The sequence below is a fragment of the Rutidosis leptorrhynchoides genome, chromosome 9 (genome assembly GCF_046630445.1).
Source record: "Rutidosis leptorrhynchoides isolate AG116_Rl617_1_P2 chromosome 9, CSIRO_AGI_Rlap_v1, whole genome shotgun sequence".
In the NCBI taxonomy this organism is placed as follows: Eukaryota; Viridiplantae; Streptophyta; class Magnoliopsida; order Asterales; family Asteraceae; genus Rutidosis; species Rutidosis leptorrhynchoides.
In genome coordinates, this window is record NC_092341.1 from 34,753,109 (window position 1) to 34,766,091 (window position 12,983).

The window sequence follows — 12,983 nt, forward strand, 5'->3', positions numbered from 1 at the left end:
AATACTATAAGATAATGAAAACTTAAGCAGTAAATGAATCAAAGAACCGGAGATGACACTACAAGAAAATCTAGTTTTGCCGACGATATAAGATACTCTAAACGACAAATTGTTGTCCTTTTGACCAAATCAGTTTGAACTTGATTGAATTCGGTTCGTGACAAGCCAATCCGCTAGCAGGTGAACTTATCCACGAGCTTGTTAAGGTCTCCCATTTTCCATTAATGTGATTTTGTACTTTAACATCTTTGAGGTCTGGCCAGTAATCTTTTCGGCTTTTCAATCTCAGCATCACACTTGCAATTGGCTTCTTGAAGCTGCTATTGAGTAAGGTTGCCTCTACTAAATTTGGATGGATAACAGAAAAAAACGCATCAAAATATAGTGAGTTCAACCACACGCTTGTACGCGAATCAAAAAGAATGAATTTGACATTTTCAACATTTGTAGCCGGAACACGGACCCCGTTTCTCAAATAATTAAGGTTGAATGGGACTCTCCAATAACAATATGTGTGATAATGTATTTTAATGTTAAACTTGCTTGGTAAATTGAGTACTTTTCTCACCTTAGAAAAGAATGATTCCCGATGCGTTTTACGACGACGAAAGTTAGCGTAATCGGAGCAACAGATGGAAACTTGAGAAACCTGAATGATACGCTAAGACTTGTATGTTAATTTTCATGTCTAAATACAAAATTATACTCAAACTCTTCAATGATACGCACGTGATATCCACGTTATCCAAGATGCAATATTTCATGGCAAGTTTCAAACTCTAAAGAAATGGAAACTTAGAATTGATAATTTCATAAAATGAATTGTCTATTGTCGCAAAATTCAAGACTAATTCTCTCATGTTTGCGAATGAATCTATATTGAACACTATAGGCTTCCTCGCACACATAGAAGTTGACCTAGATAAGTCACAGTAATCAAGACATTGAAGACTTGGGAGATGATAAATTTCCAAAAACGTAGTATCCATTCCAATAACACATATCTTTAAATTTCGAAGATGAGGAAGATTTTTACCCTTGAGTGTCATCTCTAAGTCCTTTGAAAATAAAAAATCAATCTTCTCAAGTAAGGTGCATGTTGAGAGTAGGTTATGAAGTACCTCTTCGCTTATATGAACTCTTTGCAACTTCAGTACTCTTAGGTTCACACACTTTGATCACAATATTGCTACGAATAACTAGATGGGAAGGGTAATTTCGTCATGACCATAATTATTAAAACTTGAGATACTTATTACGTTCAGCTTTTCACGGGCGAATATCTCATCCGGCAAATTAATAGAAAAAGAAGCCCTCGTAAACATCAATGTAAGATAAAGATCCCTTAGACAACTTTCGGAAGCTACTTTTTTGACACATTTGTAGATAAGTTCAACCCATTTTGTGTCTAGGATTCTATATTCAAGATCAAAATTTGTGATTGGTATGTTGTCACGAAGATACCTTTCTACAGTCAGGCAGATCAAACTAATGTACTTTTTCATTTGTTCATTGTTTAAATAAGGCTCACATTGACGAAACCTGAGATTAGGAATAGTAGACCAAGCGTGTCGCCAAGAGTTGGACAACACACACGTGCAAGCAGCTTCTTTTACCGGCAATAACGATTGTATACGATGGATCAACTCGGGAACATCTAATTGTTGTGTGCAAATTTGACCGTTTATTTTTATTTCCTCCATCTCCAGGAACCTGCAGACGGATTAAGGTCAATTAAGTATTTAATATCTATTTCAAAACAACAAATATTATTCTAGGTTGCAGTCTTGAAATCTTGCTATTGCCAACTATTGATCAGAACTTAGAATGTCTGGTTAAAATCATAATTAGAAAGAAAAAAATATATCAGTTAAAAACAGGAGCTAGTAGTCTTGTGCATGTATAGTAGCAGTAATAAATAAAATTAAATACAGGAGCAAGTAGTCTTATTTAAAAAAAAAAAAAAACTCGTGAGTTTTCCATCTATTAAACACATTCGGTAAACAATCAAACAATTTGTTCATGATACATGTGTAACGTTGCGTTATTAGGCCATGTTTAAAAATATAGCTGCATCATGGAGTAACAAAGGCTAATGCACAGACACATAAACTTGTGAAACTCTTTTTTTTTTGTTCGTAGAGAAAACTGCGGTAGCGACAACCAAACCTTGTGAAACTCACATTATAGAAATTAAGTACGGAGTACAACTTAAACAATTGTAGAATTTGTAGAATACTAATTATAAAGTTGTTTAATGCTAAATGTAGCGTCAAATTTCTTGTTATGAAAAAGCGACATTTAAAAATTACTTACCTAATAAGAATAATTAGCTTAGAATCTCTTATATTATGGTTGTTAATACAATACACTTTGCTGTTAAAAAAACCAGCCAAACTGACATGTTAATTTATTTTGGTTCATTATTTATTAAACACATAATTGTTAGAAATAGGAGGTTATGTGTATATTATTTATGGAAGAGAGGATTGATAATTTAGAAGTTTGATTGATCTTGAAAACTCTTCTTTTATTGCTTATTGAATTGCTTTGTTGCTTGATTACAAATGAGGGGTGAAGCCCTCTATTTATACTACTCAATGGAGTAGTCTAGATCACTCCATCATCTACTACTATCTAGATATTTCCTAGTATTTCTAGACCTAGATATTTTACAAGATTATTCTACACACATTTTACACACTTTCACTACTACATATTACAAGAAGTTTCTACATAATGGGCTATAATCTTGATCCAAAATAGTTGTATACTTGCAAGCCCAAATCCAAAACAAATAGCCCACAATCAAGTTTAGTTTCCAACAGCCCCCCTTAAACTTGATTTCGTTACTCCGAGCATATTCCGTAATCTCTGAAACGTCTCGTGTTTTAGAGGCTTTGTGAAAATATCAGCAACTTGGTCAAGTGACTTCGCGTACTTTATCTGCACCTCTTTATTTGTAACACACTCCCTAATGTAATGGTATTTCGTATCGATGTGCTTGCTTCGATCATGGAAGACTGGATTCTTTGCTAGAGCAATCGCAGACTTGTTATCCACATATATCTCTGTAGCTTCCTTTTGAAAAAACTTAAGCTCATTTAGTAACTTCCTGAGCCATATTGCATGACAGGTGCACGATGTTGCTGCTACAAACTCGGCTTCACACGTTGACAGAGTCACAATGGGTTGCTTCTTCGAGCTCCATGTGAACGCCGTATCTCCCATATAGAACACGAAACCACTCGTACTCTTACGATCATTTATGTCTCCAGCCCAATCACTATCACTGTATCCAACTAGCTTGAAGTGTTCAGAAGGCGAATAAAACAGGCCATAGTCAATCGTACCTTTGATGTAGCGAAGTATCCTCTTGGCCGCATTCAAGTGATTTATTGTAGGTGCTTCCATGTATCGACTTACTAGTCCAACTCCGTAGAGAATATCTGGCCTCGTGCAGGTTAGGTACCTCAGACTTCCAACCAAACTCTTGTATTGTGTTGGATCCACCAAGTATCCTTCATCATCTTTTGACAATTTGAGATTGCAATCCACCGGTGTGTTCATTGACTTGCAGTCATTCATCTTAAACTTCTTGAGCACCTCATTCGCATAACCTTCTTGGGATATGAATATTCCTTCTTTCTTTTGTTTTACCTCGATCCCAAGATAGTAAGCCATAAGTCCAATGTCGGTCATCTCGAACTCCCGAACCATTGCTTTCTTGAACTCATCAAACATTTTGGGATTACTACCAGTGAATATCAAGTCATCCACATATAGGCACACAATCATAACATCTCCTTCCTTGCTTACTTTGGTATATAGAGCATGCTCATGTGGGCATTTTGTAAAGCCATTCTGTTGGAAATACTTGTTTATCCTGCTATTCCATGCTCGAGGCGCTTGCTTCAACCCATATAAGGCCCTTTTCAATTTCAGCACCTTATTCTCTTGGCCTTTCACGATGTATCCCAAAGGTTGTTCTATATAGACTTCTTCTTCTAAGTGGCCATTAAGGAACGCGGATTTGACATCCATTTGATAAATCTTCCAATTATGCTGAGCCGCAAGTGAGATTATTAATCTTATAGTTTCTAGACGAGCGACGGGAGCAAATACTTCTTCATAGTCTATGCCAGCTCGTTGACTATATCCTTTCGCCACCAACCTTGCCTTGTATCTTTCAACTTCACCTTTGGAATTCTTCTTGGCCTTGTACACCCACTTTACACCAATAGCCTTATGCCCTTTTGGTAGTGTAGCAAGATCCCACGTATCATTCTTCTCGATTGCTTGAATCTCCTTGTCCATGGCATGTTTCCACTTTTGGCTTTTCGCTGCGTCTTCGTAACTTATTGGCTCACAATCGGCAAGAAGGCAGAACAATGATAGATCCTCCATAGGCTGGGTTACCTCGTACAACTCCCTAATGCTCCTTGTGTGATGTTGTAGCCTACTTGATTCTCCTCCTGATGTTGGTGTCACTTCATTAGGTGTAGTGGTTGGAGTACGTGGAGAGTGCGGAGATGGTGTACTAGAAGGTTCTTGAACTTCTAGATATTCTTCGTTCCTTGTAGTACTTTCGAATGGATAAGGGAGAAAGTCGTAGTTCTCCTCTTCGGGAACATTCCAATCCCATGTTTCTTCTTCATCGAACACCACATCTCGACGTGAGATTACTTTACCGGTCTTGGGATTGTATAACTTGTAACCCTTCGAACTTGAGTTATAGCCCATGAATATGAGTTTCTCGCTTTTATCATCGAGCTTCGTCCTCTTCTGATCTGGCACATGAGCATATGCCACACTTCCGAACACTCGAAGGTGTAAGATGCCGGGCTTCCTTCCACTCCAAGCTTCAATGGGCGTTTTGTTCTTGACGCTTCTAGTGGGCGAGCGATTTGCTAGATAGATCGCACAGTCCACTGCCTCAGCCCAAAACTCCTTAGGCATCCTTTTGCTCTTTAACATACTCCGGGCCATATCAAGAATGGTCCTATTTTTTCTTTCCGCAACACCATTTTGTTGAGGTGAATACGGAAGAGTTAGAGGATGTCGTAAGCCATTGTTGTCGCAAAATTCCTTGAATTCCTTGGATGTGAACTCTCCTCCACGATCGGATCTCAACGCCTTTATGGTGAGACCACTTTGATTCTCCACAAATGCTTTAAACTTCTTGAACATTCCAAAAGCTTCCGACTTCTCTTTTAGAAAATAGACCCATGTTTTTCGACTAAAATCATCAATGAATAGAAGAAAATATCTATTTTTACCAAAAGACGGTGGGCTGATGGGTCCACACACATCCGTGTGAATAAGTTCTAGAGGTTTCTTCGCTCTACTAGAAGCTTCTGTTGGAAAACTGTTTCGAAAGTGCTTTCCTAGAAGGCATCCCTCACATATTTGATCCGGATGATTAATTGGAGGCAAACCCTTCACCATTCCTTTACTTGATAATAATTTTAAGCCTCCAAAATTTAAGTGCCCGTATCTCATGTGCCAAAGCCAAGAATTATCTTTGAAACATGCTTTTAAACATCTTGGAATGTCATGTTGAATATTTAGCATGAACATCCTATTCGTTGACATTGGCACCTTAGCAATCAAACCTCCTTTTTGGTCTCTTAAAGAAAGGGTACGATTTATCATGTGAATATCATAGCCTTTCTCCAAGAGTTGTCCAATACTTAGTATATTCGTCTTCATATTGGGCACATAATACACGTTAGAGATAAATTGTTGCCTTCCATTTTTCAAGCGGATGAGAATCTTACCTTTGCCTTTAACCGGGACTTTAGAGGAATCTCCGAAGGTGATATTTCCACTAATTACCTCGTCTAACTCCACAAACATGTTTTTCTCACCGCACATATGGTTGCTTGCACCCGTGTCGAGATACCACAAATTTGATTCTCCGTTATCGTCACCTTTGCATGCTAGTAACAAAGTGTTTTCCACGGCTTCAGTATCTTCTTGTGCAAAATTTGCTCTTTCTTGCACGTAATTGTTTGACTTCTCGCATTCCGAAGCATAGTGACCAAATTTATGACAATTATAGCATTTGGTTTGAGATTTGTCATACCTTGGCTTTCTACTTGTGTAGCCTCTCCCGCGACCTCTTGTCGGGTGAAAATCTTGACTTCTTTCTTCATTTTTGTAAGAACTATAACCTCCACGTTTGATATATCCTTGCCCTCGTCCTCGGCCACGTACTTGACCACGGCCTCGTTGACTCGTTTGATGAGTCTTTTCACTGTTCTCTTCCTTGAAAGAGAGTTTTGCTTGTAAAGCTTGCTCCAAAGGCTCCTTATTTTTCTTATTGAACCTCTCTTCATGGGCTTGTAGTGAACCCATGAGTTCATCGATAGTCATTGATTCTAGATCTTTAGATTCTTCAATGGCTACGACTATATAGTCGAATTTTGAATCTAATGATCTAAGAATTTTCTCAATGACCCTCACATCACTTAAAGTTTCACCATTCCTCTTTAATTGATTGACAACCGCCAAGACTCTTGTAAAATAATCAGAAATTGATTCTGAGTCTTTCTTATTTAAGGATTCGAACTCACCTCGTAGTGTTTGTAGTCGAACCTTTTTCACCTTATCAACTCCCTTATAAGAATTCTCCAAGATCTCCCATGCTTTCTTGGCGGTGGTTGCACTTGCAATTTTCTCAAAAGCTCCATCATCTACACTTTGTTGGATGATGGAAAGAGCTTTTTGATCGTTCGTCTTCATTAATTTTTTCTCCTTGCCGAGAGGACCTTTTTCTGCAGGTTCCTCATAGCCTTCCTCCACAATCTCCCATAAGTCTTGTCCACCTAGGAAGGTCTTCATTTGGATGCTCCATCGATCATAATTATCCTTTGTGAGGCGAAAAAACGTGATGACATTGTTGGCCATCATCTTGTCGAACCAAGCTCTGATACCAATTTGTTAGAAATAGGAGGTTATGTGTATATTATTTATGGAAGAGAGGATTGATAATTTAGAAGTTTGATTGATCTTGAAAACTCTTCTTTTATTGCTTATTGAATTGCTTTGTTGCTTGATTACAAATGAGGGGTGAAGCCCTCTATTTATACTACTCAATGGAGTAGTCTAGATCACTCCATCATCTACTACTATCTAGATATTTCCTAGTATTTCTAGACCTAGATATTTTACAAGATTATTCTACACACATTTTACACACTTTCACTACTACATATTACAAGAAGTTTCTACATAATGGGCTATAATCTTGATCCAAAATAGTTGTATACTTGCAAGCCCAAATCCAAAACAAATAGCCCACAATCAAGTTTAGTTTCCAACAATAATTACCTCACAGTTTTACTAAGATTAGAGTCTGCAAAGTCGTTAGTCGCTGCAGCTGTTAAACCCTAATTCCGTCGAGCTAATGAAATTCTTTAAATCGGTTTTTATTATATATATAAGTTATAAATCATAAATAACATATAAATTATACCGAGTATATTACTCCGTATAAAATGACTTATTTTTTGCTGGACTACCAATATATTACTTGGTGGGCCACCAACATGCTAGCCAACAGATGGGCTTTCTATTGGGCTATCTGTTGGACATGGTCTTAGACAGGATATATACATGCTTACATATGTCATTATAAAGTTTATAGTTTCTTTTTGTAACAGTTTTATTTATAAAAAGAATAACGAATTATACATTTTATTAACAGATTATGGTTATACGAAAACCGCAAGAGTGTATAATATCTTTATGAAAGAATATACACAAATCAAGTGTAACGACCCCAAATCCGTTTACCAAAAACAAAACACTATTTTTTTTATAAGTTAGGTCCAATATAGCGTTCATAATACATTACATTTCCAACTCTGTTTTAACCAAAAACATAATATCATAACGTTACGTTTAACAACTTATAATGACCCTTGGTACACAAAGGACACATTGCAAAAGCAATTGTAATAATGACCCAATTACACAAAATACGGGTTAAGACTCAATAACCCAACCCAATACCAAGAGCATAACTACCAAATCCCCAATCCGCGTCCAAATATCCAAAAGCTACCCCATCGAGCCCAAGCGCTCCTACGTACCTAGTCTATCAACTAACTAGCTCCACAATCACAATACATGTAAAAAGGTAAACACCGAGAGGGGTAAGCATAAAGCTTAGTTAATGCAATAATTATACATATACATATATAATCTACTTTCTTGCAAACACTTACACAAATACCACATACGAGCTAGCAATTCAACAACCATGCAATCTCAATTCGTAAACGAAATATCCGCAATTCATAATAAGCTAGCATCGCCAATAGCATATAGTTCACAATTTAATATGCTAAATACAAAAATCACACAACCATGGTTAACCAATAGCAGAAAGGAATGGTACTCGCGAAGGACCATCGGAGTTCACGACATTCATTAGTGTACTTAACATCGCGTATCACTAACCCCCGGGTGGTGTCTTAACACCGCGACTAACCCACCCATCACGAGAATGTGGTGTCTTAACACCGCGACTAACCCACATGTCACTAACCCCGGAGTGGTGTCTTAACACCGCGACTAACCCACTCGTCACGTAAAATGTGGCGTCTCAACACCGCGACTAACCCACATTCCACACCACACAAATAAATACATTATATACATATACGTATAATTATTCCACTCACCTCATGAATTCGAGCATTACAAACCATGTGCGAAATCTCTACCAAACGCAACCGAGCAAGCTTTTACCTATAATACGCATATAGGTATACACATAATCAACATACATTCTCTACAAGAGAATTCGACGCCAACACCCTTAACCAAGGGTTTATACCTACATCCACAATCCGCCCATTTAGACACCTAAAGTGGACTTCACCAATTACCACTACGGGTGGTAATTCCAACCCATTCAAACATGTTTAACTTAACCCAAATTATACTTGACACCAATTAGACCAACCTAGGTCCCAACACTAGATTACTACTTAGGTAGTGATCATTTCAAACACCATATACCCTAAAACTACAACACGCGCAATATTGACCCATATTGCATTTGACCACGTTTGACTTATGTTAAATACCATTTTAACCCAAAATCACTCCCCACGATTACTTTCATTCAAAGATGTCATTTAACACTTAACAAAAGTGTTTAACATCCATTTAATAAAAAACTAGTGTCATTACCAAATTCGACCTAATTCAACTCACCCAATTTGACATAAGTCCCAAAAACGCCCAAAATCACTAACGACTAGTGACTATATTTTCAAAACACCAATTAACTCCTAAATCAAGTATTTACACACTTGATTCACCAAAACTTGACTCAAAACTCATTTTGACACCAAACCAAGTCAACACCCATTTTGACTAGCAAACTTTGTTCTTAAGAACATCAAAATCACCAACACACTTACAATCTAGTGATTAACACCTAAACCCATGACGAATCTAGCCAATTTCATCATTAAACCCTAAACCTACAATAATTTGGTCTACTCACACTAACCATACCCGAAACCCCTAAATATCACAATAAATGGGGTTTATAACCCTAACAAGCATAAACCCTAAACACAAACAAGAATCAAACACTACAATTCGGATTAGGGTTTACCTCAAGTACCAAAACGAGCTCTAGTAGCTAGAAACACCAACAACCACCAAGAACCACTCCACTTTGGGCAAGAATCACCATCTTCATCACCATTTGAAGCTTCCTCTCTCTAGAACTCCCCTCTCTCTCTCTCTAATATGTTTGGTTTGTGTGAAATGAGTGTGAAATGAGCTCATGATATGGTCCGACTTCAAAGTGAAAGGACCAAAACACCCTCCAAAATCCCCTTAAAAACGAGTTCAAGACATCAAGTCTGCCACATTGTCGCGTTTCGCGACATCTGGTCGCGTTTCGCGACACCCCAAACGCGACAAAATCAATTGGAACGCGATGAAGTGACCAGGACTTGGATTTTTAAGGCGTCGTGTTTTGACCCACTTTGTCGCGTTTCGCGACGTACCAAAACGCGACAAGTACGCTCCAAACGCGATAACTGCAGTTGTCAGCTTCAATTTAAAAGTTCAGGGACTGAGGTTGATAGATTCTGATTCTGATGTAAATTCTGAAAATGCATAAGTGTTAGGTTGACTTTCAGTGACACTTTTTGATGCACACTTTTACTGACATTTTCTGATGCACACTTCTGATGTATAGAATTCAGGGTGTTACAACTCTCCCCCACTTATAATGGATCACGTCCCCGTGATCTACGCCACTTAACAAACCGGACTCACACCCAATGGCCCTCCGACATACCTCCAAACTCGGTGTCCACAACGATTTCCATTAACTCGAATATCTTCCCACACGCCAATAATCACTAGCGTGCATTACCGCAATAAACGGTATCCCATACACTCAACGTCCAAATGCCCACTTAGGAAAATACGGAAAACAGCATTATCCCTTCGAGTTCTCTCGGCTACAACTTGCAACAAGCTACATCAATAACTATATCACCCAAAGCGATCTACTAGGTCCACTACGCCGTGAACCAAGTCTTGCATTAATCCAAATCGAGGAGGATTCATGCCGAGTTAAACTCCGTACTTCAACGTCCATAAACGTACCACTCAACGGTCGCACATCTGCTTATGCGCAAACATTTATTTTCCACCCCATAAAACCTGTGATTCTCAATTTTACAAGTCGATGCCAACGGGGCAATCGACAGACTCCTCCGACGAGCACTTCCTACATTCACCACAACCGGGTTATTCCTTCAAAGAAGAAATTTCGGTATCCCCAAATAATCACACTGGGAACACAAACTTTTCCATCAATCGATCCGCACACGACCATCAATCTCTGAATTAATCCAGAACGACAATAATACACCACGTGCTAAGCAATACATCGACGCTCGACACATCATCGATGTTCATGTATTTAGTGGGCCCCGTTTTCAAATTTATATCCGTTAGTGACCGTTGCACTTTTTTCTTTAAATAACATATATATATATATATATATATATATATATATATATATATATATATATATATATATATATTAACCTCTATATATACACACACAAATCACAATCTATACACTCACACAAACCTCACTTCTCTCATTTTTTATACTATCAAAAAATAGTTTATAAAATACAATGGCTTATTCATCTTCCGACGATGAGTATACGGTGCTTGCACTCGAAAAGTTAGAGGCCGATCAAAGTGATGAGGGGGATAGTTCTAATGTTCGTTTAACGCGACGCTATATCAGACGTGATCACCATGAAGCACATGATCGCCTCATAAGAGACTATTTTGCTGAACATCCGAAATATAGCGACGTGGAGTTCAAACATCGATTTCGAATGTGGAGACGTGTATTCAACTGAATTATGGAAGGTATATTAAATTTTTCTGCAAATCGTATACCTAAATATATTGAATGGTTTCATGTTAGACCTGATGCCCGTGGCGAGTTAGGCATTAGTATACATTTAAAAATAACGGTGGCACTTCGTCAGTTGGCATAAGGTTATACACCCGATGCGTTAGACGAGTATTTACAAATGTCGGAATGTGTAGCTCGTGAAAGTTTACAGAATTTTACGAAATGTATTGTTGTTTTATATGCAAATGATTATATGTGCAAGCCTACTCGTGAGGACATGGAACGTTTATACGATGTTCATGAGGAAAAGCATGACATTCCCAGCATGCTAGGTAGTATAGATTGTATGCATTGGGTTTGGGAAAAATGTCCGGTTGCATGGCAAGGCCAATTTAAGCGAGGAGATCATAGTCATCCAACTATTATGCTTGAAGCCGTTGTCTCGTATGATAATTGGATATGACATGCTTATTTTGGGGTTGCTGGGGCAAACAATGACATAAATGCGTTAAATACCAGCCCTTTGTTCGAATCGATGCTTAATGATAATTTCCCAGACATCCCTTATGTTATTAATGGTGTGGAGTACAAAAGAGGTTATTATTTAGCGGATGAGATTTACCCTCAATGGGCATCGTTTGTTAAAGCGTATTCGAGTGCAGCTGATCCCAAGAGTAAATACTTTTCACGCAAACAAATCTAAGGCAAGAAAGGATGTTGAGAGGACTTTTGGTATTTTACAAGGACGTTGGCATATACTACAACAACTTGCAAGGGCTTATTCAGTGAAGGCTATTCAAAGAATTATGTATGCGTGTATCATAATGCATAACATGATAGTTGAAGATAATGGGTTCAACATTTCTGAGAATAATTGGGTGTATGAACTGGTTCAGAACATGCAAACTACTTGGTACGATAGATGTGAAGAGTATAAAGCCAGGACGAAGGAATTACACGATATGGAGGTGCATGAACGTTTACGAGGCGATTTAGTCGAACATGTTTGGGCTATTCGAGTTCAGGAGGAGGATGAGGGGGAAGAGTGACATTAGTCGAACATCTTTGGGCTATTCAACTTACAAATAACATCTTTATTATGCATTGTATTTTTATTTTGTAGTTTAATTTTTAATTATGTAACTTTTTTTTATTATTAATGAAGTTTATTTTGTGTTAATATTGTTTTTTAAAATAATTTAATTAATTTTAAAAAATAATTAAATAATAAAAACATAAAATATTTTTTCTTTCCAAGATACTGACACTGAACTGACCATCTTGTCAATTCCCCGGTGTTAATATTGTCACCACACCCATTGCTCTAAATAAATTGGTTTACTTTTGGCGGCCTTAAGTGTTAATAATTGATTATATTTTTGACACACCAAAGCGTCAGAAAATATTTAAAGCTAACACCAAAAAGCTTGTTAATAATGGATATACTTATTGGTCTTCTAGACTAATGTACACTGTCACAAAATACATGAACATCATAAGATCTGATAACAAAACGTAGAGTCTATTATAACACTAATTTTGTGTGGACAAAATACAT

At 37.6% G+C, this 12,983-nt stretch overlaps 1 protein-coding gene across 1 annotated transcript; it reads left to right on the plus strand.

Moving 5' to 3' along the window:
• The first annotated feature begins 11,603 nt into the window (after positions 1–11,603).
• On the plus strand, positions 11,604–12,474 carry LOC139867927 (uncharacterized). Its single transcript, XM_071856269.1, has 3 exons — positions 11,604–11,869; positions 11,945–12,099; positions 12,212–12,474. Exons 1-3 carry the CDS (start codon positions 11,604–11,606, stop codon positions 12,472–12,474), a joined length of 684 nt encoding a protein of 227 aa, XP_071712370.1.
• Positions 12,475–12,983: the final 509 nt, after the last annotated feature.